This window comes from Salvelinus fontinalis, chromosome 25 (assembly GCF_029448725.1).
Source record: "Salvelinus fontinalis isolate EN_2023a chromosome 25, ASM2944872v1, whole genome shotgun sequence".
Lineage (NCBI taxonomy): Eukaryota > Metazoa > Chordata > Actinopteri > Salmoniformes > Salmonidae > Salvelinus > Salvelinus fontinalis.
The window spans coordinates 40,749,824-40,776,695 of NC_074689.1; the positions used below are offsets into that span (position 1 = coordinate 40,749,824).

A 26,872-nucleotide genomic window follows, 5' to 3' on the forward strand; every position below is an offset into this window, starting at 1 on the left:
TCCACAGCCGGGGTAGGGACATGGAAATGGTTTCTCTCCGGTGTGTACTCTGATATGATTTACAAGTTTGTACTTTGCTTTAAAAGGTTTTCCTTCTCTGGGACATTCTTCCCAGAAGCAGATATGGTTAGCCATCTCCGGGCCACCGACGTGATCAACCGTCACATGCGTTACCAGCTCGTGCATCGTGCCGTAAGTTTCGGAGCAGAGTTTTTTCGTCGAGTGTTCCGCTTCGTGCCACTTGCAGATGAGTTCTTGCTTTATCGGTTGCCTCATGTAGCGGAAGAATGCACCGGATCCGTGATGCTGGGCTCCGAGGTTCATGTTCAGATGGTTCAGACCGCCGTAGCCATGTAATGTCGAGGCGGAGAACGGATCAGCCCTGGAGCTCGCCACTTGACTCAAGTGATCAGACCTAACGTACATTTCGCTAGGTATTCCTAACCTTATTTGTCCATTCATGGCTTGGCCACCTGGTGCTCCGCTAGATGACTGCTCATGGTGGAGTCCGGAGAAGAGGGCATGGCTACCAGCATCAGGGTGATGGCCGTAGTGTCCCGGATAGCTACCTGTTGTTGAGACAAACATTCCGTGATGAGAGGTTGAACCGGGGCTCTGGTCGGTCAGTACCGGCATGGCTTGAGCTGTCAGATCTCTCCGAATGAGGAAATCCCTACCTGCGGCTGCGGATAACGTCTGGGCCATGTGGGACATGGAATAAGGGACAGTCGCCGCGTGCACCGGGCCAAAAGCTCCCGTTTGACTGGAGACCACTTCACTGTGGCCTGCCATATGATGATTGTGGTGGTGATGGTGGTGTGGGTAATGATGGGCTGGGCTGATTTTGAGGGCCGCGGAGTGCCCCATGTGTTCTGGACCGAATGGACTCGGCCCCAGGCGGGGTTCCGCAGTAATCTCCCCAGGGTGCGAGTGAGCCATTGAGTGTGGATGGCTGCTGAACCCCGGGAAGCCTGTCACGCTCTGAGGGGTATGGTGGTGATGATGGTGATGGTGGTACGCCCCTGCCAAGTCAACTAATCTCAGCGCCGTGTTCCGTTTGGAAATCGTAGGGTACATCACATGGTTTCCCAAAACATCCATGCTCATTACTTCTAATTCTAGAATAACTTGACAGCAGGCAAAATAATAATGATGATGATAAATATATTTTAATCGCAATGAAAAATACATAAAAAAAAATATATATATATAGAAGAAAAAAAACTAAAATATAGAAGGGAAAAAAACCGGTTCTAAGTTCTAAAGTGGCTGCATGGAATCGCATTCGGTTGGCCGGCAGCAGCAGGACGCTTTGATAGTGAAGAATAGAGATTCATGGTAGGCGCTGCAGCCCGTGGAGCTAAACAATCACCCCGCCTTCTAATTGGTCAGAGCCCCGTGATTGACGTCACTTGTGACAGTTTCCAATGTGAAGAAAATTGTTTTAGTGACAGCAAGCAGCCAGAGCGCCTGCGCCGAGCCTCAGGCAACACTTGGAAGAGAAAGATGTATTTTGTATTGCAAAGGTTATTGTACTTTAAACTTCAAAAGTTAAACCGTTAGGCCTACACCCAAGGTATAGCTGTCATGTCTTCTACTGACTGAGTAAGAGTTATGGAAGCGCAATGTACCCAAGTTTTGTTATAAGAAAACAACACAAAAAATAGACAGGCAAATTAGGCCCAAAGGCAAAGTAGCCCCTCTAATAATCAATAGACAAATACAACTTCACAATTTACGAAAATACAATGTCATTGAAATTTATAAAATGTAGCCTTTAGGTTTCCGTTAGAAAATGTGGGCATCAAAGAACCGAAACTATTTTCAAACATAGACTAGTCCCTTTCTCTAAAGCAATTATCCGCGTCGGGGAGTATTTACGCATCACTCAAAGGCCAAAAAAGATACGGTAAGATAAAGAAACATATTTTATACGTCCTCCGCACCGCAACAACCCTCCTTGCTAGCTGCGCGTCCTCCTCTTCGTCGCGGGATCGGTTTCTGTGTATTAGTGAATAGGGGCGACGCCGTCCATTGTCCCGGGGAAAAGTAATGGAACCGACCTGTTGTTATGATACGGGCTAATTTCGCCCACGAGCCATGTCGGATTGAGACCTTGAACGGGAGCAGATCAGGGGAACGGGAGGTGGCGCCTGATGAACAGCGCAGAACAAGGCAAGAGTGGTCGAGATTTAAGCCCAAAATAAGACTTGCTAAAATATGAGTTATACTTGGCAATGATACTCTGAGAGGGAGAGGGCCGTCCACTGGTGAAGGAAACGGCTGTCGAAAACATAAAAGTTAATCTCATTGATTATTCACTGCTATCGACTCAACAACCCAGTGACCACACTACTGTTAGTCTATACCTTAAATCGTAAAACGTATTTAGAATGTTTTTAATAATTATGTTAGAAGATGGAAGTTAATGGTTAATCACGTTTTTCCTCTCCACTCGTAAGACATTTTTTTTTTAACCAATGCGTGAAGGTCCATGATGTTACATCCCATTTTTAGGAGGAAGGCTGTTAAGTTTGCTCGGCCTCAACAACAACAAAAAATACTATAACGTATGTGTTGAAGAATGTATGTCTGAAAACATACTAAAAATGTATGCAACATATGATTTACTTTAAAGGGGAAATGATTGGCAGTAAGCATTGGGTATTAAGCATGTCAACATATGCGTAAAAGTGTGTTAACTTATGCATAATAGTTGATTTTGCGTAAAAGTTGGTGATTATCTATGAGCGCAATAGGAAGAAAAAGCTACACATATATATTTAAAAACTAACAACGTGCACTGGTCGTCTCTTTGCTACGCTGTCGTGTTTTGTGCATGTCATTAACAGCCTACATTAGACCTAAACATTAAAATACATAATTAAAGGAACTGAGCTGCGATGTGATATCGTTAACATTTCCACCGACGCTATTTTTCTGCTTCTATGTTGTCTATTTATATTAGGCACCGTTATCAAATGTTTGTCACGGGTCCTCCCCACTAAAGCGTTGCGTATTCCTTTATTCCTCCAACTTCAACATTTTGTAAATCCATGCATGCACAAATTAATGCATATTAATCCACAGTTACTTAAATACTATTATTTTAATCTGAATTGCATGTCTCCCCTTTATCTTAATCAAATCAGTCGGAGACAAATAGGAATTGTTCTGTGAATTGACCCAAAAAGGGGGTCAAACCGTTACCATTAGATTCATGTCAAATATCCCATGTATATCTGTTTAGCTATTAGTCGGATTATAAAGTGTCCATAGCAGTCAATCATCGGGTTGTTGTCTCAGAGAGCGATGGGTATTTCAGAGGCAGTAAAGCCTTCATTTCTTTTGACAGCGTGTCACGCAAATATTTGACTACTTTTGTGACCATCGCCTCAATAGGTATTTATTTCAGAGACCCAGATTGGGTTATGTCCATCCAACGTTTGTACTAGCCTACTGAACACTGCACACTGCTCAAAATGCTAGACACCATCTCCAACTCCCCATGTGAGTACCACTCCTCACTCCTTCCTGCATGTGTATCAGTTACCTGAACCAAAGCGAATGCATGTGACTTGAGAATCCTATTCACTATTGACAACGCCACGTCAAGCACGTCCTAAATATGTAAATATGACGTGACCCTGGCTATGTTTATGACATGGCCTCTGCTCCAGGGACCCGATTCAGACTTAGGAAATGTGCACCTTCCCTATGCACGCCATTTCTAAGCACCTCTCAGTAGTTGATGTTCAGACTTACCGTACGCAGGTGCGTAACGGGCTTTGCAGGCGTGGTTCCCTTGCGGGCACTGAATACATTTAATTCAACACGCTGAAACCCCTCCCACTTGCTGGCCAACATATTTTCTCGTGGAGTTTTCATTCAATAGGACTTTCAGTACATTTATGTTAAGCCATCCATTTAAATGCGGTGTTTCTTCTCGACAGACTCACTAGAATACATGGATAGAACGGCTCAGAAAATTAGGGATCCTTTTCAGAACCAATTGTTAGACTTAAAAATAATCTGATCTTGAATATTATTTAGAGTTAGGAAAGTATTTATTAATAATAAATTAAAAAACTGATTTGGAGAGTCTTTATGCACGATATATATTGGTGAATTCCAAAAAAACAATGGTTTGATTAATCCTGAAGCTGCCAAATTCAATTGTTCAATCCATGAAATATTATTGTAAAGTGGAAAAAGGTGTACAATAGGGTTTGATCAATAGTCCTTTAAAATCTACCCTAATAATCCTACCTAATCATGGAGCTGTGATGAAACTGTCCGGTCGTCGTGAACCGTGCGCCAGGCTCCAGGTTTAAACTGCTACGTGTGGTCTGAGTTAAATGATTATTCAAATGCAGTAGGCTACATATCCTAAATTATTGAACAACTTGTAATAGGTTAGCATAATATGATCCACTATTGCTAGCGATCCTCAGGAACAACCACACCAACGTGACAGAGGAAACTAATGGAACCTGATGACGGAATGTAAAGATGCTAAATGTGAGGAAACTAACATTAACGAGACAGTTATAAATGTCTGTGGGTAGAACTGACGCTGGCTCCTGATAGTGTCTAATATTTAAAAGGAAACAAATTGTTTAAAACAAATACGGTGAAAAGTCAGGCATACAATTCAACCATTCTAGAAATCATAAATGACCTATGTATGTTTGGCGCTGTACTGTCATTTGCGCATGTCTACAGAAGCCTATAGCTTGGCTCTCCACATTTCATCCCTGAAAGTTACAAGGCCAGCATTTCATCAACTTCACTGCGGAAAAGGGTGATACGTTGATGAGCTTCAGTTTCCTGCCATATGACTGGTTTCACATTTGTCTCCAGTGATCATAAGGTAAAATAGATCTAAAATAATTGTAATATGTATTTTTTAAATCCCCTGATCCAAACAGATTACTCATTTACCCAGCTCTGTTCAATAGCTCTGATCAATAGCTCTGATCAATAGCTCTGATCTGTTAATGACATGGAGAAGGGCGTTATTTCTATCTAAAAAAGTAGACGTTGTTCCACATGAAACCGACAGGTTGATCGACCTTATTGATTGTTTCAACGCAACGGAAAGGTAGTGGGATTAAGAGGGACTTTTAAGTCAGAATACGGCTTATCTGCAGACACAGCCCCCGACACACCTTCATATCTGTGACCCCCCCCCCCCCCCCCCCCCCCCAAACGAATAGCGGATTAATAGCATACCATTATCGTGCTTAAATTCAAGGTCAGAATGCGTGTATTGAGAATAGTGCATAAAAAGTGATTTACCTTAAATGTACGTGCACTTTAACTCGGGTAGGAATCTCCCCCTCCCCCACCCCGGTGCCCAGTGTAGGGTTGTTGTAGTCTGCAGAGAGAGAGAGAGCGAGAGAGAGGAGAGAGAGAGAGAGGAGAGAGAGAGAGAGAGAGAGAGAGAGGAGAGAGAGAGAGAGAGAGAGAGAGAGAGAGAGAGGGGGGGGGGGGGGCGAGAGAGAGAGAGAGAGAGAGAGAGAGAGAGAGAGAGAGAGAGAGAGAGAGAGAGAGAGAGAGAGAGGCATCTCGAGAACACACTGCGGTAATGTATATAGACTTAGTTATTTCTGGTCCAAGATGAGCCCTCTTGTAAACAACTAGAAAGAAAGTGGATAGGGACCAGACCATAGCCTAGCAATTCCCAAAACGCCTAAAGGGTTTATAGGCTATATACATACACTGTATACATATTTTGTAACAAATAACTCGAAGCACATGCCTTTCACCAATCGGAATTAGATTGCCTATCTAAAATGAAATGCATTTCAGAATAAGGCCTATTTTAACGCAATTAATATCAGTTATTAGACACCGCATGATAGACTTAATATCACTATTATAATATCACTATCACTGTTATGTTTAGATCAAAACAATGCCTTGTAGCCTGTCCTATCGACCATAACTTACTTAGAGGCCTCCACTGATGGAATCCATATCATTGGTCACCCTGATGTAGAGATTCTCCATTGCCGTATCCAAATAAAGAATCAGTCAACAACGCATGCGTCAATCACCGGATACTTCCGATGGCAGATAAATTAGTCAAAATTAACATGTATGATTCAACTATGAACCATGTTTGCTTTCTGTTGGTTTATTTGAGGGTTCCCCGACACCTTTTATGTGTTTGGGATTCGTAGAAGTGTTTATTTCTTCCTTTTGCAAAGTCACTTCGACACACGTGCCATCCTAACGGTTTTCCACCTGTTGAAGGGTCTTCCAGAGTGTGTGTGTGTTGTGGTAGTCTACTTAAAAACTTACTAAAAGTTGCTCGGAAAAAAAGATTGAGAAGTCTAGACTCTGTTGTCTTCGCGTTTGTCTCTCTGGAGTGTATGAAGCAGAAACTGGCAGTCAAGATGATATTTTAATGGTTCGTATGGCACGTCTGTTCATGTGGCTTTGAACTCCAGCAGCCGGAGGTTCCAGCAGCGAGCCTCGCAAATCCCACTTGATAACTTCGACAACCCACAACGTTCTACATACAGGTTAGGCTAGTGCAGGCTATTACCAGTTTTCAAACAGGAGAGGTTGAGATATCATTATTATTATTAGTATAAATAACGTATTATTATGTTTCTTTATGATGATAACTTTGTGTATGCTTTTTTTTGGGACACTTTTGTCAGCATGTGGTTTTAGGTGAGAATGGTGATGTGAGAGTCCTGACTGCATATGTTCCCTTTACGAGGCTGCTGCAAAAAGGGAACAGGAAAGTAGAGAGAGAGAGAGAGAGAGAGAGAGAGAGAGAGAGGAGAGAGAGAGAGAGAGAGAGGAGAGAGAGAGCTGCAGAATAGAGTTCACAGACAACTATAGCCAAGGCCCTATATGTTTTAATGGTCACAAAGAACACCTGACGTGTAAATAGCAACACACGAAGTGCAACCTTCGACGACAGCTTCATAAACGAGGTGCTGTATGCACACGGCGTGATGACTACCTAGGGATTGTAACGTCAGTGTTTTTCAACGTTGACATTGACATAGACGATTGCTATGTGGAGATAGACCTCTAGCCTACCTGATCTGACAAATTGAATATAAACACGCTATATCATGGTACATGTATGATTGTTATTAGTCATATTTTCATGCCATTGTGGCCTTATGTTATTGTTTGATGTCTTTTCACATATTGACGTTTGGGTCGTGTTGTTCGATTCCCGCGTAACGTTAGAAAAACGCAATATATTGTTGTGAATTCCTAACTCACACTTGAACGGAGAGAGAGAGGGGAAATGAGTGTTCTTTTCTGTTCCTCGGACATTTCACTGAATCCAAAGATCGCCATGGAAATCAATAAAGACACCGCCATGCCCTCAACTTGTGTCTTATGAAGAGGGAAAAAAAGGCCCGGATCAACAACAAAGAGTTTGTAGTATACTGCCTCCCAGTCTCTGTGCTGTCAGAGAAAGATTGCGCAACAACATTATTAAGCGACACATTGACTTCTTGTGCAGCCGAATGGCCATGCTCAAACAGCAGAATTTGCACACAACTTAATGCTCGGAGAAGGTGTATTTTAATATTGCATGGAGAGAATGGTTGTTGCTATGCATTAGTTGCAGAGGAACATGCATTTTGACTTTTAGTGTGACTGAATAGCCGACCACTGTCTACATTTTTACTCCGTCTATTGTAGCTTTTATTTTTCTCAACTTTCTTTCTTGTGTTATTCAGCCGTTTAACCAAAACCACAGTCAGCAATCTCACAATACCTGGGATTGATGATGCACACGGACCAATAGGAGAGGGGCCACGGCACGCGGATTGTTATTTGGTGGGTGAACGTTGGTAGGGGGATAGGGCGTCCTCCAATGAGTGTCTGAGTACCGGGTCACATGTTGCCCCCCCCCCCACACCCCTTCCTCCCCATTCATCAGGGGTGGACTGTGTTGTCTTTTCAATTCATTTATCTGCAGGAATGATTGCGACTATCAGTCTGAAGCTCGCCGCCTGACTGGGGAGGTGAAAGTTTCGCCACAGGAAGAGAAACCGCAAAATATAATATTGTAGCCTCCATGATTCGCGTGTGGATCGGATGAGAGGTACAACAGGAAACATTCCTATCTTGTTTTAGGTAAATAGAACATATGTGGATTGGCGTTTGCTCAGCTCAGTAAAGTCCGCTAGATATTTTTTTGCAGAGAGAGAGAGAGAGGTATAGAGGTCAGAATAATATCTGTGCATGATTTTTAATTCCTGCTCTCAGTTGCCTCACTGACTTGTAGACTGACGGAAGATGCTGCTGGACGCAGGACCCCAGTACCCCACCATAGGAGTCACTACGTTCGGCTCCTCGAGGCATCACTCAACAGGCGAAGTCACAGAAAGAGAAGTGGCTTTGGGGATAAATCCATTCGCAGACGGGATGGGCGCTTTTAAAATCAACCACAGCTCCCACGACCTGGGCTCCGGCCAGACGGCGTTCTCCTCCCAGGCTCCCGGCTACGCTGCTGCCGCCCTGGGTCACCACCACCACCCGACGCACGTCAGCTCCTACTCCACCGCAGCCTTCAACTCCACCCGGGACTTTCTCTTCAGAAACCGGGGCTTCGGAGACGCAACCAGCGCGCAGCACAGCCTGTTTGCCTCCGCAGCGGGAAGTTTTGCAGGGCCACATGGACACTCCGATGCCACTGGGCACCTGCTCTTCCCCGGACTCCACGAGCAAGCCGCGAGCCATGCGTCGTCTAATGTCGTCAACAGCCAGATGCGCCTTGGCTTTACCGGGGACATGTACGGCCGGGCTGACCAGTATGCCCACGTTACGAGCCCCCGATCCGACCACTACGCCTCTTCTCAGCTGCATGGATATGGCCACATGAACATGGCGGCTCACCACGGGGCAGGGGCCTTCTTCCGTTACATGAGGCAGCCCATCAAACAGGAGCTCATCTGTAAGTGGGTCGAGCCCGAACAGTTGTCGAACCCCAAAAAGGCTTGCAACAAAACTTTCAGCACGATGCACGAGCTCGTGACCCACCTGACCGTGGAGCATGTTGGGGGACCAGAGCAGTCGAACCATATTTGCTTTTGGGAAGAGTGCGTCCGAGAAGGAAAACCGTTCAAAGCTAAATACAAACTGGTAAATCATATCAGAGTACACACCGGAGAGAAACCATTCCCATGTCCCTTCCCCGGCTGTGGAAAAGTGTTTGCCCGATCGGAAAATCTAAAAATCCACAAAAGGACTCACACTGGTAAGAACCAAAAGAATGATCACAATATCCACTCCAAAAGCTGTTCGCGTAATAAATGTTATGCTACTAGAAGTTCAAATGTTTTGATTATATTTGTTTAAATACTATTGTTCATATAATACCAAATTGCTTTAATTAGTCATGTGCCACTACAGCCTAGTATTCCTATTCTGTACAATTTAAATGAATAGAAAAGGGACCAATGTGACATGCTATTGCATTGTTTATCTTAGTGGTGCAAGTAAACACGTCATCACAACTCTGAACACAGCCTGCAGCACATTAATAAATGTTGGTAGCCCATGAAAAAAAAACGAATGCTGTAATATACCTGAAGATAATATTTTGTCATGTTCAATGTGGTGGTGGCCTAAATTCCCCCACCTCACTGAAATGTTCATGTTAAATGGGAATATGTACGTATTTATATTTTCATTGTGTAACATTTAAAAAAAAAAATCTATATATGTATTTTTTTTTTAAGGTGAGAAGCCTTTCAAGTGTGAGTTTGAGGGCTGCGACAGGCGGTTTGCGAACAGCAGTGACCGGAAGAAACACATGCACGTCCATACGTCTGACAAGCCTTATCTCTGCAAGATGTGTGACAAGTCCTACACACATCCAAGCTCTCTGCGGAAACACATGAAGGTACATATTGGGTTTACTTTTACATGTTATATTCCATTTTAATTTATAATGTATATATTTTTTTTAATTCCTACACCCTTTCGAGAATGAAAGTGCATGCATAAAAATGCAGTAGCCTACATTCCAGCAAACACGAACACAGAAACAGCAGGGAGACGCCATGTAGCAAATGCAAATACCTGTTGTGTCTTCATAAAGCCTCTCTGTTGTCATATCCAAAATATGGCATTATACATTTTAATGTCTGGACATTTAAAGTGTTTTATTTAGGCTAATAATATTTATTATTCTCACAATTGAGAATCAAACTGGAAGCCTGCATATTTCTAGAAAGCATGCCAGTCTATGAAATTTACACTGTAAAATGTTAAGTTTTGTTTTCCACTGTCTTGCAGGTTCACGAGGCTACCACGCAAGGACCTCAACCGTCGCCAGCGGCCAGTTCCGGGTATGAGTCGTCCACGCCACCCACCATCGTGTCCCCGTCCACAGAGAACCAGAATTCCAGTTCCATATCACCGGCAGCATCGACAGTACACCACACGACCAGTCACCACAACACGCTGTCGTCAAATTTTAATGAATGGTACGTGTAAAATATTTTCACAAAGCCTGCAGAAATAGGACTGGAATCAAAGACTTTGAAAGTCAGCCTATAACGTGAGGACCGAGAAAAAAAACGAGGAAGCCAAAATGGTTGGTTAACGGCTAAAGAGAAAGAGAGAGAGAGAGTGATGCATGGACAAGGTGCAAAGCCAGCTACCAAGTTAACGGTTTTTTCCCCGTTTTTTTTCCTGACTCTTTTTTGAAAGACTGCACACGAGAGACCTAAATGCATGCTATCTGCGGGTCGTGGCCTGATTCTGTTTTTGTTGTACATTAAGATTCCCAGTTCAAAAATGTAATATTTTATTTTGTAAATACTTATATAACAGTTTAACGGATTTGTGCAAATGTGGTCCCTAGATATATGGAAAATTAGATGGTTTTAACAATAATATTGCGATGAATAGTGTTTGATTGAACAGAATGTCGTAGTTGATGTGTACCCAATGTGAATTACTCAGTATAACTTCCGTCTCCACTATGACGTCGACCTTACCGACTATTAGTCTATGTATGTGCTTTTGTATTTGGTGCAACATTTCGTCTACGGTCCAGTTGGAGTAGCAGAGTACTTACCATTGCTGTTATTTAATGTCATGTCGATAAATCGTGTATAGTGAAAGCCTGAAACTCCGTGTCGTCTGTTTTATGTAGGCCTTCGTGAGAAAATATAACAACTATTTGTTCATTACCTTGATAATGTCAAGGAAGTATTACCTACATGTAAATAGCAAAATTTTCCATATTTATCCGCATGTAAAGGGTAACACATGTTAGAAATGATCGGTATTTATGGAGAAATGCGCTAGTATGTAAAATTTAGTTTGCAAAAAAATGTTTGGTTACATTTCGTACTATATTAAAGGATTAAAAATACAACCAACTATTTGCCTTTCCATATTTTTCTTTCTCATATATGTTGTTTAAATAGGCCTATGACTGGATATCAAAATTAATGATGTGTGATTATCTTTGTATACACTCACTCATGCATAACAAAAACGTAAATAGATGACTAGGTCTTTATTAAACCATTACATATGAGTTATTCTAAAGAACAAATTAATTATAATACTATACGTAGGCCTTAAGAATTAAAATGACTAAAATATATGACTAAAATATTTCATAACGCGTCAATAAAGGGACATATTTGGACCAACTTATTAGGGTTAAACCCGGAAGCATTATACGCTTATCAAAGCGTAGCATTCTAAATCTCATCAAGCTTGCCTTTTTAGGCTCGCAGAATCAAATTCAGTAATAGGAATTAATGTTAAGTAATTCGATTTCCCCTGTCCCTGTGTCCCTTTTATCCAAAAGTAACATCCCAGCCCTTGCCCTCGAGTAATGTGAGAATCGAAAAGATGAATAGTGACAGTTCTACTTCTCAGTCAGAGTAAACGAAATGGTTTATGTTGTTACTTAATTGTTCTCGATGTTATTCAGTTTCCCGTAGCTAGCTGTGTCGGATGGATGCCATAGTCTAGTGTTGAGGAAGTGTTGGGACTTCTCGAGTCAGTGTTGTAGTCTTTGTTCCGTGGTGCAGCCTGGTTGACCGGACCATTAGGCAGGGTTCACGTCAACAGACAGACGCCAGTGATCACAAGCCTGGCCTGCGTGGTTAACACTGCCAGTGCGCGGGGCTAGGCGACACAGAATACAATGTTCCCGTAGATCTGTCAGTCTGCAGCTGACAACATGACACATTGGAACGGACGAAAAATGAAACAATTCTAAAATAAAAGCCGAAGCTAAATAGACTGCAAACAATGTAGTATTGCATAATGATCAATCATCAGTCACAGTCCACAGATTGTATGTGTGTGTGTGTGTGTGTGTGTGTGTGTGTGTGTGTGTGTGTGTGTGTGTGTGTGTGTGTGGTGTGTGTGTGTGTGTGTGTGTGTGTGTGTGTGGTGTGTGTGTGTGTGTGTGTGTGTGTGTGTGTGTGTGGTGTGTGTGTGGTGTGTGTGGTGTGTGTGTGGTGTGTGTGTGTGTGTGTGTGTGTGTGTGTGTGTGTGTGGTGTGTGTGTGGTGTGTGTGTGTGTGTGTGTGTGTGTATGTGTGTGGTGTGTGTGTGATTGGAATGGCAGAATGCATGATATCTGAGGTGATCTGTTTGAAATGTATTCATATTTTCTTTGCATGGGCTATTAATTTTTTAGATAAATGAATGATGGTACTAAAGTGACTTTTTCGACTCTATTTAACACTATCTATCTAGGTTATAGTGTTGATACGTTTCCATTCACGCACCGTTAGACCCAATAGAAATGCCGCGGAGGCTATATATCCAAACATATGTTTTGATTCATACAATGGGATTCATTTTGTTTTGAAAAGACCCGTCCTTATCTTTTCATGCATTTTCTGACAAAGCCAGAAGGCAGCGATATAAATCAATATCGACTCTGGTCTTAATGGACTATGGAGATAACACATACATAAAATAAAATACTTAAAATGTAACTTTGTAATATTATTTGATGTTACCAAATCGTAACGTAGCTTATAACATCGCACAACAGGCTTGACGGAGCAACACATGCAGAGTACATGGCGAGTCCGAATTAAAACGCAGTGTCCTGAAAGACTGTGAGACCACCACGTTCTCCCATGTACACATATAATTGCCACACGAACAGGACAGTACAGAAATATGTCTATTCAGAGGTTCCATTAGGTTACTCAAGTTCAAGTTGTTTGTGTAGGGTTAGGGTTTAACCCTCCAACTAGCAACAATGCAAGAGGTGCATTAACAATCACACAATATGCTTAATCATGGGAATCTAACAACAAAACGAACACAATAGGACGACAACAACTCTTATTTTATTTTTTATCTCCGCTTTTTTCCTTTCTTCAAATGTCCTTTGTTGACTTTTATTCTGTAACACCAAAATGACAACGTGTCTGTTTTATGTAAAATGTCAATTATATTATTTATGTATTTTAAATGTGTTTACGGCTCATTTAATGACATTTGTTGGTTTACATTTTGGAATGTAAACGAAACATATATCACTGGTAAATTCCATAGTTGAGATTCTCCATTTATAAAATAGCTGCCATGGAAATCTTCCCGTCTCCATGTAAAGATGTGTCTGAATGACAGACGGTGTAGCCAACACGGCGTGCATGGGCTCTTATGAACCCCATAACATACAGAGTAAGGAAAGCTTATCGTTTCAGTTTGCTTCACATTGACTTCATTTGTTCCGTTGACTGTATCTGACATTTGTTAACAATCGCTACAACCGAAAAACAGCAGAGTTGCATTTACAACCGTAGAAGAGCGCAGGCGCCAGCCCACAGCGCGCCTCGCTTGTCTATTAATATGTATTACTTGTGCTAGTAGCCAGTAGACCAATCTCGAGATCTGCATGTCGCTTTCCTTCCATGATATAAATTAATGCGCATTTTCACGTTCTATAAACGCACTTTGAATTATATTCAAACCGAGAGGAAAATATTTGGTCAATGAAAACCGATATATTTCCCTTACACCTTTGACACACATGTTATTCCGACACACAGGTTGCTACAAATATGTTGTTAAAATTACACTAGGATCACATTTTGACATGGACGTTAAATATTCCCTTTAGAAGGTATTGGAAATGAACGTTTCATTCGTCAGTAATGGGCCAATACCAAACGGATAATACGTCATATTGAACACTGCCGTTAGCTAGCACTAGCTGCATCCTTTCTCCAAAAACATTAGCCAATATGTTTCAGAATAATGTCACTTATTATTTCACGTTCTAAACAAAGTCTTTAAGAAATTATTTTTTGTTTAATTTATTCGAACTTTTTTTTCAGGTTGGGAAAATAGTTTTTAAAATGAATGTGCACTTGAGTATGGCCTAGACGTTCCTCAAATCTGTCAAATGAGAATATCAGTGTAGATTGGAAGTTAATGGCGGAGTTAACAGGCTGCAGGCAGGGTTAGTTTAGTATCCGGTCACTGAGTGGAGTAGTCTATGTTGGTTGACCCCGGCAGTACATTAAGGGATTGACGCGTGAGTAGTCTATGTTGGTTGACCCCGGCAGTACATGGAGGGACTGACGCGTCACACGTGTAACCGGAGAAGAGATGGAACGCTCGGGAGCCACTTGATGAATGTCGTGGCCATGTCTGCCTATCCACGGCTCCCCAAATCTGTTCCTCACAGTGTTAACTAAATGAATAAGGGAAACGTTTACTCTTAAAGTTACTCTTAACGTTGACCTTATTGTTATATTTACGTCAAATAATACGCTCCGTAAGACAACATGCTGATTTGGATTGCTAAAGGGTAGTCTATGTTTTGTTTTCATCCATAAATGGTCACTGATGATGCAGACATTGTTTTGCGCTGATTTGCTCAATAAACAATTGATCATTTGATTGAACGTTTTTTTGTTTTTTTTTATAAATAAAACTTTTATTCGGATTACCTTATGGGATAAGATGTAACCCTTCAACTGACTCTTTCAGTAAAAACGTTGAAAAAATGATTTCACCTAAATTCCAATTACTAACAACTCAAATAAGAACTTCCAAAAGTACATATTTTCAACTTGATGTTAATTGGGGAAATAACAGAGCTCTCCCGGAAGTCCAGAGGGGCATACTAGCAATGCCATATTAGAGTGGTAATTTGAATAGCATTTTTACTCATTTACACAATATTACAAACATTTCTTTAGGTCTGATTCAATGGCTTTTATAGAAAGGTAAGCATTGTTTAATAAGGACTGATGTCAATTTCAAAACCATTATGGTAATTTTGTATGTCCAAACATGAATATTCAAATACACTTAAATGAATGGGTTTTCAGGCAGTGTAGGCTATAGTTCCATGTCGCTCTAAATGTTTTTCTTAAATATCAAATGATCCAGGTTCTTCCTCCCTGGTTCCCACATGTTCAGACTAAAATCTTCAGAATATATAGGACAAAGTGCATTTTTTTTAATCACTATTATAGAAATTATTTTAAAGGCGACCTTAACTTTGAATATTGATTAGTTGACCCCAAGGTTCATGAAATGTGTTTTAAAGGGGCAATCAGCAGCTTCTACACTCATTTTTTAAAAACTTATAAATTAATGATATGTACACATTGATTCTTGAAGAATGTAACTTATACATTCCTCATGAGCTTAATTCAACTGTGGTACCCCATCAGAACCAGAAATGTAAGCTTGTTTTTACTCCAATATTTGTAAACAACGTAAATGTAAACAAACAAAACACTATATAGTCTCAAAACATGGTTAAACATGGATGGCTAATCCTTGCATCCATACCTCTGTCTATCCTGCCACGTCCCTTTTTACTAACCCAGGGCTTGTTATTGTTTCTACTTCTGACTTCCCCTTTAACTAATTTGTGTTGTCAACAATTGTCAACAATTCAATCATATTTTTCCCCCCAAATAAGTATTTTTTAAATAATAAATGTAGGCTACCCTATTCTTAGTCTACCGTACTATTTACTGACATACCGACCACCTGGTTGAGCACAATTTTTGCAAAATTCTTCCTTTTTAGTCTTTTAAAATGGATTAACTATTTATTTTCAGATTCCTACTCTTCACGGTCTCCAGTAACAGAAATGGGGCAATATTCATCCCTCACCAACTGAATTCCTGCCTTTAATTCCATATCTGTGGTGACAGATTTGTAGTTTTCTTTACAGCCCTCTAAGTGAGAGTGCCACAACAACTGACCTGCAGAAAACCAAAATTATACAAATGATTTAAATGCAGGGGGGCTGGTTGAGTTGACCAATCCTGTTCAAGGAAAGATTTTTTTCATATCCACTTCTAAATTCATTGTCAACATGCTTTTTCAGGCGGTTGAAAATAACCTTGGCAGAAATGTGCATTATTATATTATTGTTATTATTTTATATTATTATTATTGTTTTTATTGGTGTTATTATTATTTTTGTTATTATTATTATTATTATTATTATTGTTGTTATTATTGGTATTATTATTATTGTTGTTATTATTGTTATTATATTATTATTATTATTATTGTTATTATTATTATTATTATTATTGTTTTTATTGTTGTTATTATTATTATTGTTATTATTATTATTATTATTGTTATTATTTTTGCATTATTATTATTGTTGTTATTATTGTTGTTATTATTAGTATTATTATTGTTTTTATTTTTTATTATTATTGTTGTTAATATTATTATTCTGCTAAGGTTGTGTGTGTTACAGCGTTGGCGTCTCTTCAGTCTTGTTTCCTATCATCAATCAAGGCCATGCAGACAAAGACATCCAGCCATATAAATCAGAGAGCCGCTGCCAAGGACCCTTCATATCACCATGCTTTTCTGTCCATCTACTTACTATCTTGATGGAGTTACAATTATTATTTTTTCTAGTTACGTAACGTTTCCTTTAAATGTTATATCAATTCCCTTAGAGTCTATTGACGCACCAGTGCATGAATATAAGTAGCCCAAATGTTTTACCCCCTCATCAAAATCTGCCAGTTTAAACAAGAGATATCTGTTGTTGTTGTTGTTGTTGTTGTTGCATGGGCTGAGTCTCAATCCACTTCATCTGTCTATAGACGTCAGCATGCTTCAGTTTGGGACGGCACCTTGCCAAGCTCAGCTAGCTGAACTGAAGGAGCTTCATTCTCCCTTAAAAGAACAAGAACAAAGCAGCAATAGTACTGTTTGTCCATCTGGAGATGCCGTAGCTAGGGTAGACTTCCTTAAAATACTATGAATTAATCTAAGATAACTCAAGAAATCTATCATTAATTTAGATGAATTTAACTAAGATGTTTGGTGCGGTATTACTCATTGAAAACATGTGCCTGAAAATGAGTCATCTCTCTTTGAATGACAACAAAGACATTGAAGAATCACAACTGTTGCCCAATCACCAACGAAGGGCGTAGAAACATCGGCTTGCCTCCAGAAAAAAATGTTGAATACCCTCACTGGAGTCCAAAATGAACAAATGTCACAAAATGACATCATAATATACGCACAAACTCTCGAGAACTGTTTCAGCTGGGAAGCATGCAGATGTCTTAGTGTCAATTTATGTTTGATTCGAAAACGTGGTCGGAGACTCCACAGGAAGTGTGTGGCACAGTTACGGATCCCCTGGAGGCTTGCAAAGGCCAAATTGAGCTCTGTTTACCGCCACGCACCTCCAAAATATTGTAACAATGTGGAGGACTCCATATAGCTTTGCATTGACATGATTGGTTGACTGTAGGTGGTGGCGGGAGATCCTGTATAAACACAAACTCACTTCCTTGACAACTTCCTTCACAACAGGTCTGCACTGCTCCGTAAGAAGTCTGCCTGCCCTGACTTCTGCAGAGGTATGCATGCCCTGACTTCTGCAGAGGTATGCATGCCCTGACTTCTGCAGAGGTATGCATGCCCTGACTTCTGCAGAGGTATGCATGCCCTGACTTCTGCAGAGGTATGCATGCCCTGACTCCTGCAGAGGCTGGATTAACGCACATCCTTGTTCAGCCAATGCAGATGTCCTATTGACCATGCAGCGACTTTTTAAAAGAGTTTGTGTTTATTTGGGACCTCCCGCCCGCCCCCACCTAGCATAAACCACCCTCTGCATTGTTAAACCATTCAGGAGGCACACGGCGATGCGGTATGGAACTCAGTTTGGCCTCTGGAGGCTCTGCAATTACGTCACACCTTCCATATGGAGCCTCCGACCACATTTTCGGATCGAGCATACACTGGCTTTTCATGGCGGCCTTCCACATCTGTGGTGGAACGTGACCGAGCTACAGCGGTGTTTCTCAGACCATGAGACGTCTCGGAAATCAGTCTTCTCACGGAAACGGCTGTAGCATCCGACTGGTTTGGCCAACAAAACTATTATGACCACTCTATGGAAAGTACTTAAGTAAAAATACTTTAAAGTACTACTTAAGAAGTTTTTCTTGGTATCTGTACTTTACTATTTATATTTTTGCCAACTTTAACTTCATTACATTCTGAAATATTTTTTTTGAAACTTTTTACTCTATTCATTTTCCCTGACACCCAAAAGTACTGGCAACGTTTCGACAGGAAAATTGTCCAATTGACACAATTATCAAGAGAACATCCCTGGTCATCCCTACTGCCTCTGATCTGGAGGACTCACTAAACAGAGAACATCCCTGGTCATCCCTACTGCCTCTGATCTGGAGGACTCACTAAACAGAGAACATCCCTGGTCATCCCTACTGCCTCTGATCTGGAGGACTCACTAAACAGAGAACATCCGTGGTCATCCCTACTGCCTGAACTGGAGGACTCACTAAACAGAGAACATCCCTGGTCATCTCTACAGCCTCTGATCTGGAGGACTCACTAAACAGAGAACATCCCTGGTCATCCCTACTGCCTCTGATCTGGAGGACTCACTAAACAGAGAACATCCCTGGTCATCTCTACAGCCTCTGATCTGGAGGACTCACTAAACAGAGAACATCCCTGGTCATCCCTACTGCCTGAACTGGAGGACTCACTAAACAGAGAACATCCCTGGTCATCCCTACTGCCTCTGATCTGGAGGACTCACTAAACAGAGAACATCCCTGGTCATCCCTACTGCCTCTGATCTGGAGGACTCACTAAACAGAGAACATCCCTGGTCATCCCTACTGCCTCTGATCTGGAGGACTCACTAAACAGAGAACATCCCTGGTCATCCCTACTGCCTCTGATCTGGAGGACTCACTAAACAGAGAACATCCCTGGTCATCCCTACTGCCTCTGATCTGGAGGACTCACTAAACAGAGAACATCCCTGGTCATCTCTACAGCCTCTGATCTGGAGGACTCACTAAACAGAGAACATCCCTGGTCATCCCTACTGCCTGAACTGGAGGACTCACTAAACAGAGAACATCTCTGGTCATCCCTACTGCCTCTGATCTGGAGGACTCACTAAACAGAGAACATCCCTGGTCATCCCTACTGCCTCTGATCTGGAGGACTCACTAAACAGAGAACATCCCTGGTCATCCCTACTGCCTCTGATCTGGAGGACTCACTAAACAGAGAACATCCCTGGTCATCCCTACTGCCTCTGATCTGGAGGACTCACTAAACAGAGAACATCCCTGGTCATCCCTACTGCCTCTGATCTGGAGGACTCACTAAACAGAGAACATCCCTGGTCATCCATACTGCCTCTGATCTGGAGGACTCACTAAACAGAGAACATCCCTGGTCATCCCTACTGCCTCTGATCTGGAGGACTCACTAAACAGAGAACATCCCTGGTCATCTCTACAGCCTCTGATCTGGAGGACTCACTAAACAGAGAACATCCCTGGTCATCTCTACAGCCTCTGATCTGGAGGACTCACTAAACAGAGAACATCCCTGGTCATCCCTACTGCCTCTGATCTGGAGGACTCACTAAACAGAGAACATCCCTGGTCATCCCTACTGCCTCTGATCTGGAGGACTCACTAAACAGAGAACATCCCTGGTCATCCCTACTGCCTCTGATCTGGAGGACTCACTAATCAGAGAACATCCCTGGTCATCTCACTGCCCTGATCTGGAGGACTCACTAATGCTTAATTTGTAACGTATATCCGAGTGTTTGAGTGTGCCCCTGGTTATCCGTAAAATTAAAAATAAATAGAAATGGTACGGTCTGGTTTGCTTAATGTAAGGAATTTGAAATTATTTATACTTTCGATTTTACTTTTGATACTTAAGTATATTTAATACCAGATACTTTTAGACTTTTACTCAAGTCGTATTTTACTGGGTGACTTTCACTTTTACATTTTCTATATCTTTACTTCTACTGAAGTATGACAGTTAGGTACTTTTCCCGCCGCTGGAGACCGGGTACATATACATTTATCAGACAAAAATGAATGTATCACCTGCTGATTGCCCCTTTAAACCACATTACATGACCCATGGGGTAAATTCATCAATATTCAGAGTTAAGGTCGCCTTTAAAATAATTGATATAATAGTGATAAAAAAAACTGCACTTTGTCCTATATTATCTGAAAATGTAGTCTGAACATGTGGGAACCAGGGTGGAAGAACCTGGATCATATGATAGGTCTGAACATGTGGGAACCAGGGTGGAAGAACCTGGATCATTTGATAGGTCTGAACATGTGGAACCAGGGTAGAAGAACCTGGATCATATGATAGGTCTGAACATGTGGGAACCAGGGTGGAAGAACCTGGATCATTTGATAGGTCTGAACATGTGGAACCAGGGTAGAAGAACCTGGATCATATGATAGGTCTGAACATGTGGGAACCAGGGTGGAAGAACCTGGATCATTTGATAGGTCTGAACATGTGGGAACCAGGGTGGAAGAACCTGGATCATATGATACGTCTGCACATGTGGGAACCAGGGTGGAAGAACCTGGATCATATGATACGTCTGAACATGTGGAACCACTAATATGGAATTGCTAGTATGACCCTCTGGACTTCTGGTAAATCTCTGTTATTTCCCCAATAGTGGATGTATGGAGGTAGTTTTGTCCCAAATAAGGAGTGTGTCAAAAAACCAACAACATTTCCTGATCTTTCTTTAATCTCCTAGATATAGGACACTTCAAAACTTTATTCCTTGTGTTTTAATTTTGACTGTCTACCAGTGAAATGTATGAATGTGTCATTCAGTGTGTTTCTATGGGATTTGGTACTAAAGGCCTAATTAAACATTTTTTTAAATTATTTTTTTTATATATATTTTTTGTTCCTAAATGGGTCCTACAATTCAAAGTTAAAATAGTTAAATGATCCATGGTATAAGCATCTTAAAACAATTCCATATATCAGCTTATAACAGAGAAGGATGTGTAAAGGTCGTATTTTTCTCTTATCTCTTCCTCAATTCACATGCGCTTGCCCTCAGTCTCAGGCGAGCTGCTCAAACGCTTGAGTCTGATGGGTTGATTTGACAGACTGAGCCGCTGTATATGCCTAATGCTGCAGCATTGAAGTTTGGGCGGCGTGTCAAACCCCAAAAATGCACGCTGTGCATAAAGCTGACTTGACCGCATCACAAGTGTATGAATAAGCCTCGATCTTTTGCTGTTCTCTGATGATATATAACTACCAAAGTACTAGTACGGGAGGAAGTCATGCAACGATGACGTCATAATCATCTGCATTGTTAGCGGGGCATTCCGGAGATGCCAATTCTAAGCGTTAATGTTTTATGACGACGTGAATAGATAGATTAGTTTTTATTGGTCACATATTAAATAGGCCCACGTTCCCTGATATGTTGGATGTGGAATTCGAGATATAGCATTTTTCTTCCGTTTAATTCTGAAATATTTCAATGTATCTTTTGTATTACACAAGTAGTATATTCCTATTTAGTAGATTGGTCTTATTAGCTCATTGTTTAGACCTGTAACAGAAAGGAGGTTATATGTCGTAGCCTGTGGGAGACATAGATGACACAGTGTGGATAATATATTTGTCTATGTGGCTAAATTATAATATTATCTCCACTTAGTATTAAAGAGCATAATATGTGTCATTAGAAAGGATGACAAACTGTGCATCGTATTTTACCACCCATATGACTAAATAAATAATTATAAGCAAATAAATTAATGTGTTCAATCTGACTCAGAAGACATAACTGGTCATTCATGAATTAAAATCAATAGTAAAGACTTTATATAATATAACATGATTGACAAAATACATTTAAAAACAGCTCAAAATAATAGGTGAAGACATTACATGCAATCATACTGTATTGTATGTTCCATTGTACCCAGTACTAGAGCTAGCTGAGACCCCAGTCAGTACCCAGTAGTAGAGCTAGCTGAGACCCCAGTCAATACCCAGTAGTAGAGCTAGCTGAGACCCCAGTCAATACCCAGTAGTAGAGCTAGCTGAGACCCCAGTCAGTACCCAGTAGTAGAGCTAGCTGGGACCCCAGCCAGTACCCAGTACTAGAGCTAGGTGAGACCCCAGCCAGTACCCAGTAGTAGAGCTAGCTGAGACCCAAGTCAGTACCCAGTACTAGAGCTAGCTGAGACCCCAGTCAGTACCCAGTAGTAGAGCTAGCTGAGACCCCAGTCAGTACCCAACAGTAGAGCTAGCTGAGACCCCAGCCAGTACCCAGTAGTAGAGGTAGCTGGGACCCCAGCCAGTACCCAGTAGTAGAGCTAGCTGAGACCCCAGTCAGTACCCAGTAGTAGAGCTAGCTGAGACCCCAGCCAGTACCCAACTGTAGAGCTAGCTGAGACCCCAGTCAGTACCCAGTAGTAGAGCTAGCTGAGACCCCAGTCAGTACCCAGTAGTAGAGCTAGCTGAGACCCCAGTCAGTACCCAGTAGTAGAGGTAGCTGAGACCCCAGCCAGTACCCAGTAGTAGAGCTAGCTGAGACCCCAGTCAGTACCCAGTAGTAGAGCTAGCTGAGACCCCAGTCAGTACCCAGTAGTAGAGCTAGCTGAGACCCCAGTCAGTAACCAGTAGTAGAGCTAGCTGAGACCCCAGTCAGTACCCAGTAGTAGAGCTAGCTGAGACCCCAGTCAGTACCCAGTAGTAGAGCTAGCTGAGACCCCAGTCAGTACCCAGTAGTAGAGCTAGCTGTGACCCCAGTCAGTACCCAGTAGTAGAGCTAGCTGAGACCCCAGCCAGTACCCAGTAGCAGAGCTAGCTGAGACCCCAGTCAGTACCCAGTAGTAGAGTTAGCTGAGACCCCAGACAGTACCCAGTACTAGAGCTAGCTGAGACCCCAGTCAGTACCCAGTAGTAGAGCTAGCTGAGACCCCAGCCAGTACCCAGTAGTAGAGCTAGCTGGGACCCCAGTCAGTACCCAGTAGTAGAGCTAGCTGGGACCCCAGTCAGTACCCAGTAGTAGAGCAAGCTGAGACCCCAGCCAGTACCCAGTAGTAGAGCTAGCTGAGACCCCAGTCAGTACCCAGTAGTAGAGCTAGCTGTGACCCCAGTCAGTACCCAGTAGTAGAGCTAGCTGAGACCCCAGCCAGTACCCAGTAGTAGAGCTAGCTGAGACCCCAGTCAGTACCCAGTAGTAGAGCTAGCTGTGACCCCAGTCAGTACCCAGTAGTAGAGCTAGCTGAGACCCCAGTCAGTACTCAACAGTAGAGCTAGCTGAGACCCCAGTCAGTACCTAGTAGTAGAGCTAGCTGAGACCCCAGCCAGTACCCAGTAGTAGAGCTAGCTGAGACCCCAGTCAGTACTCAACAGTAGAGCTAGCTGAGACCCCAGTCAGTACCCAGTAGTAGAGCTAGCTGAGACCCCAGCCAGTACCCAGTAGCAGAGCTAGCTGAGACCCCAGTCAGTACCCAACAGTAGAGCTAGCTGAGACCCCAGTCAGTACCCAGTAGTAGAGCTAGCTGAGACCCCAGTCAGTACCCAGTAGTAGAGCTAGCTGGGACCCCAGTCAGTACCCAGTAGTAGAGCTAGCTGAGACCCCAGTCAGTACCCAGTAGTAGAGCTAGCTGAGACCCCAGTCAGTACCCAGTAGTAGAGCTAGCTGAGACCCCAGCCAGTACCCAGTAGTAGAGCTAGCTGAGACCCCAGTCAGTACCCAGTAGTAGAGCTAGCTGAGACCCCAGCCAGTACCCAGTAGTAGAGCTAGCTGAGACCCCAGTCAGTACCCAGTAGTAGAGCTAGCTGAGACCCCAGTCAGTACCCAGTAGTAGAGCTAGCTGAGACCCCAGTCAGTACCCAACAGTAGAGCTAGCTGAGACCCCAGTCAGTACCCAGTAGTAGAGCTAGCTGAGACCCCAGACAGTACCCAGTACTAGAGCTAGCTGAGACCCCAGTCAGTACCCAGTAGTAGAGCTAGCTGAGACCCCAGCCAGTACCCAGTAGTAGAGCTAGCTGAGACCCCAGTCAGTACCCAGTAGTAGAGCTAGCTGAGACCCCAGTCAGTACCCAGTAGTAGAGCTAGCTGAGACCCCAGTCAGTACCCAGTAGTAGAGCTAGCTGAGACCCCAGTCAGTACCCAGTAGTAGAGCTAGCTGAGACCCCAGTCAGTACCCAGTAGTAGAGCTAGCTGAGACCCCAGTCAGTACCCAGTAGTAGAGCTAGCTGAGACCTCAGCCAGTACCCAGTAGTAGAGCTAGCTGAGACCCCAGTCAGTACCCAGTAGTAGAGCTAGCTGAGACCCCAGCCAGTACCCAGTAGTAGAGCTAGCTGAGACCCCAGTCAGTACCCAGTAGTAGAGCTAGCTGAGACCCCAGTCAGTACCCAGTAGTAGAGCTAGCTGAGACCCCAGTCAGTACCCAACAGTAGAGCTAGCTGAGACCCCAGTCAGTACCCAGTAGTAGAGCTAGCTGAGACCCCAGACAGTACCCAGTACTAGAGCTAGCTGAGACCCCAGTCAGTACCCAACAGTAGAGCTAGCTGAGACCCCAGTCAGTACCCAGTAGTAGAGCTAGCTGAGACCCCAGACAGTACCCAGTACTAGAGCTAGCTGAGACCCCAGTCAGTACCCAGTAGTAGAGCTAGCTGAGACCCCAGTCAGTACCCAGTAGTAGAGCTAGCTGGGACCCCAGTCAGTACCCAGTAGTAGAGCTAGCTGAGACCCCAGTCAGTACCCAGTAGTAGAGCTAGCTGAGACCCCAGCCAGTACCCAGTAGTAGAGCTAGCTGGGACCCCAGCCAGTACCCAGTAGTAGAGCTAGCTGAGACTCCAGTCAGTACTCAACAGTAGAGCTAGCTGAGACCCCAGTCAGTAGAGAGTCAGATGTAGATAGTCGGACACTTTGACAAGCTATTAATTTTAGACCACAGAAGATTTGTAGAGGCATTGACATTGTCCATGTTGTCGCGTTCCCTTGATGTGGAGCTAAAAAGCGGTCATTGTAATTAGATGTTTGCGACAGGGGTAGACTTCTCCCTGGGACATTGGTTTTCACCACGGTATTGTGGTTCAGGGCTAGAGAAACATCTCCATCCGTCCCCTGCAGAAGGCTATGCCACATGCTACTGTAAAATTAGGCCGCCAATTGAAGCTACTGTTCTGTCGTTTTTTCTGGCTGAAGTTATGTCAGTGTAGGTCTGGTTTTCAGTTGTCATTTAAACTGTTTTAATTTAATTTGTAAAGGGGAAGAAGACAAATGTTACTTTTTTTTTTTTTTTTTGCATTTAATCCTGTTCGGTTAGGGTTGGATTTCTGTTTGCTGTCCGTACGGGAGGGTCCAGCTCGTGGACGTCTGCTCATCAGAATATTACATATCAGGAGATGGAACAGTCCCGTAATGAGAACGGAGCATGCCCACGTTCAAACGTTATCCATTACAAATACCATTTGTTGATGCTGATATGAATATTTAATTGTATTTGTCTGTGGCATCACATGCAATTCGTTTTATTGGATATGTTTGTAATCAAATTTAGACAAAAAAAATGTCTCACTTGGATTTTTTCTTTTAAAACACAAAACTAAAGGTAGGCCTTATTTTGCTATAGTTTCATGCTAACGTTCTTTTGAATTGTCGATTTTGAGAAATCACTTTAATCCCCGTCACATCATTATGTGATGTGTAATCTTGTGACTCAAAGGAACGTCTAAATTATTGCTTAAAATGAATTGTAAATATAAAAAGGATTTATTAACATCAGGTCTGCATTATGTCACACGGTGAATTAAAACATGACATATTCTGTACCCTTGGGGAAAGGTATCTCGTTCTCTCCTTAGAATTAGACACACGGATATGTTGTAGAGAAACGACTTCAATTAACATAATCACTGACCTCATTATTATTGTGCTCTGAACCGAGAGGGAAAGTTTTCTTCCTTTGTAATTAGGAAATTATAGAGATTTCCTCAAACTGTTCTAGTTGACTTCTAGCACGAATCCATGGCAATAGACAACCACACCTAGTGCTCATATGACTGTTCTGGGTTCATTTTTATATGGTCTCTACAACATTACTTGCTAGTTTATTCATTTGGATGGAATTTAAGTATACGGTATTACTCTGCCAACTGCCATTACAGTGCCACATTCTAACGAGTCCCAAGTCATTCGATGCCTGTTCTATCAAGAGTGACCTAATGGAAATGGTGAGTGTGTTTCCGTTCACACACGTTTATGTCTTCTGAAGAGAACAGATGGAAGACAGGCTTTGAAGTGTGGTGATGTTTCAGGACCTCTCTCCACAGGGTCAGTCGGGAGACTAGAGGAGGGAGAATATAGTAGGGAGACTACAGGGTCAGTAGGGAGACTACAGGGTCAGTAGGGAGACTACAGTAGGGAGACTACAGGGTCAGTAGGGAGACTACAGGGTCAGTAGGGAGACTACAGGGTCAGTAGGGAGACTACAGGGTCAGTGGGGAGACTACAGGGTCAGTAGGGAGACTACAGGGTCAGTGGG

General features: G+C 42.5%; 2 protein-coding genes across 7 annotated transcripts in view; one reads left to right on the forward strand and one right to left on the reverse strand.

Moving 5' to 3' along the window:
• LOC129823274 (zinc finger protein ZIC 4-like) overlaps positions 1–6,398 on the reverse strand; it is a 16,216-nt gene extending 9,818 nt beyond the window's left edge. The window contains exons 1-3 of one of the 2 annotated variants that reach the window (XM_055882199.1): positions 5,956–6,398; positions 5,302–5,380; positions 1–569 (exon numbers count right to left, since the gene is read on the reverse strand). The exon at positions 1–569 is cut by the window's left edge and continues 52 nt beyond it. In XM_055882199.1, the coding sequence (XP_055738174.1) occupies positions 1–462 (462 nt within the window). In that variant the 5' untranslated portion in view covers positions 463–569; positions 5,302–5,380; positions 5,956–6,398. Of the gene's footprint in view, positions 5,131–5,301; positions 5,381–5,955 lie in introns of those variants that run through there. The other variant, XM_055882198.1, reaches the window with a different exon arrangement.
• Positions 6,399–7,966: 1,568 nt separating this feature from the next.
• LOC129823275 (zinc finger protein ZIC 1-like) lies at positions 7,967–11,384 on the forward strand. 5 transcript variants are annotated; one of them, XM_055882201.1, is made up of 4 exons: positions 7,967–8,124; positions 8,257–9,247; positions 9,732–9,895; positions 10,291–11,384. In XM_055882201.1, exons 2-4 carry the CDS (start codon positions 8,287–8,289, stop codon positions 10,489–10,491), a joined length of 1,326 nt encoding a protein of 441 aa, XP_055738176.1. In that variant the 5' UTR covers positions 7,967–8,124; positions 8,257–8,286; the 3' UTR covers positions 10,492–11,384. The 5 variants fall into 5 exon arrangements, with proteins under 5 accessions (XP_055738176.1, XP_055738177.1, XP_055738178.1 ...); XM_055882202.1 differs by having other exon boundaries at positions 8,276–9,247; XM_055882203.1 differs by having other exon boundaries at positions 7,967–8,092.
• The last annotated feature ends 15,488 nt before the right edge of the window (positions 11,385–26,872 follow it).

Excerpts from the sequence above, each read along its gene's own strand:
- LOC129823275 (XM_055882200.1), top strand. The coding sequence starts at position 8,287 with ATGCTGCTGGACGCAGGACCCCAGTACCCCACCATAGGAGTCACTACG. Across the intron at positions 9,248-9,731 it reads CCACAAAAGGACTCACACTG|GTGAGAAGCCTTTCAAGTGT; the intron begins GTAAGAACCAAA and ends TTTTTTTTTAAG. Across the intron at positions 9,896-10,290 it reads CTCTGCGGAAACACATGAAG|GTTCACGAGGCTACCACGCA; the intron begins GTACATATTGGG and ends ACTGTCTTGCAG.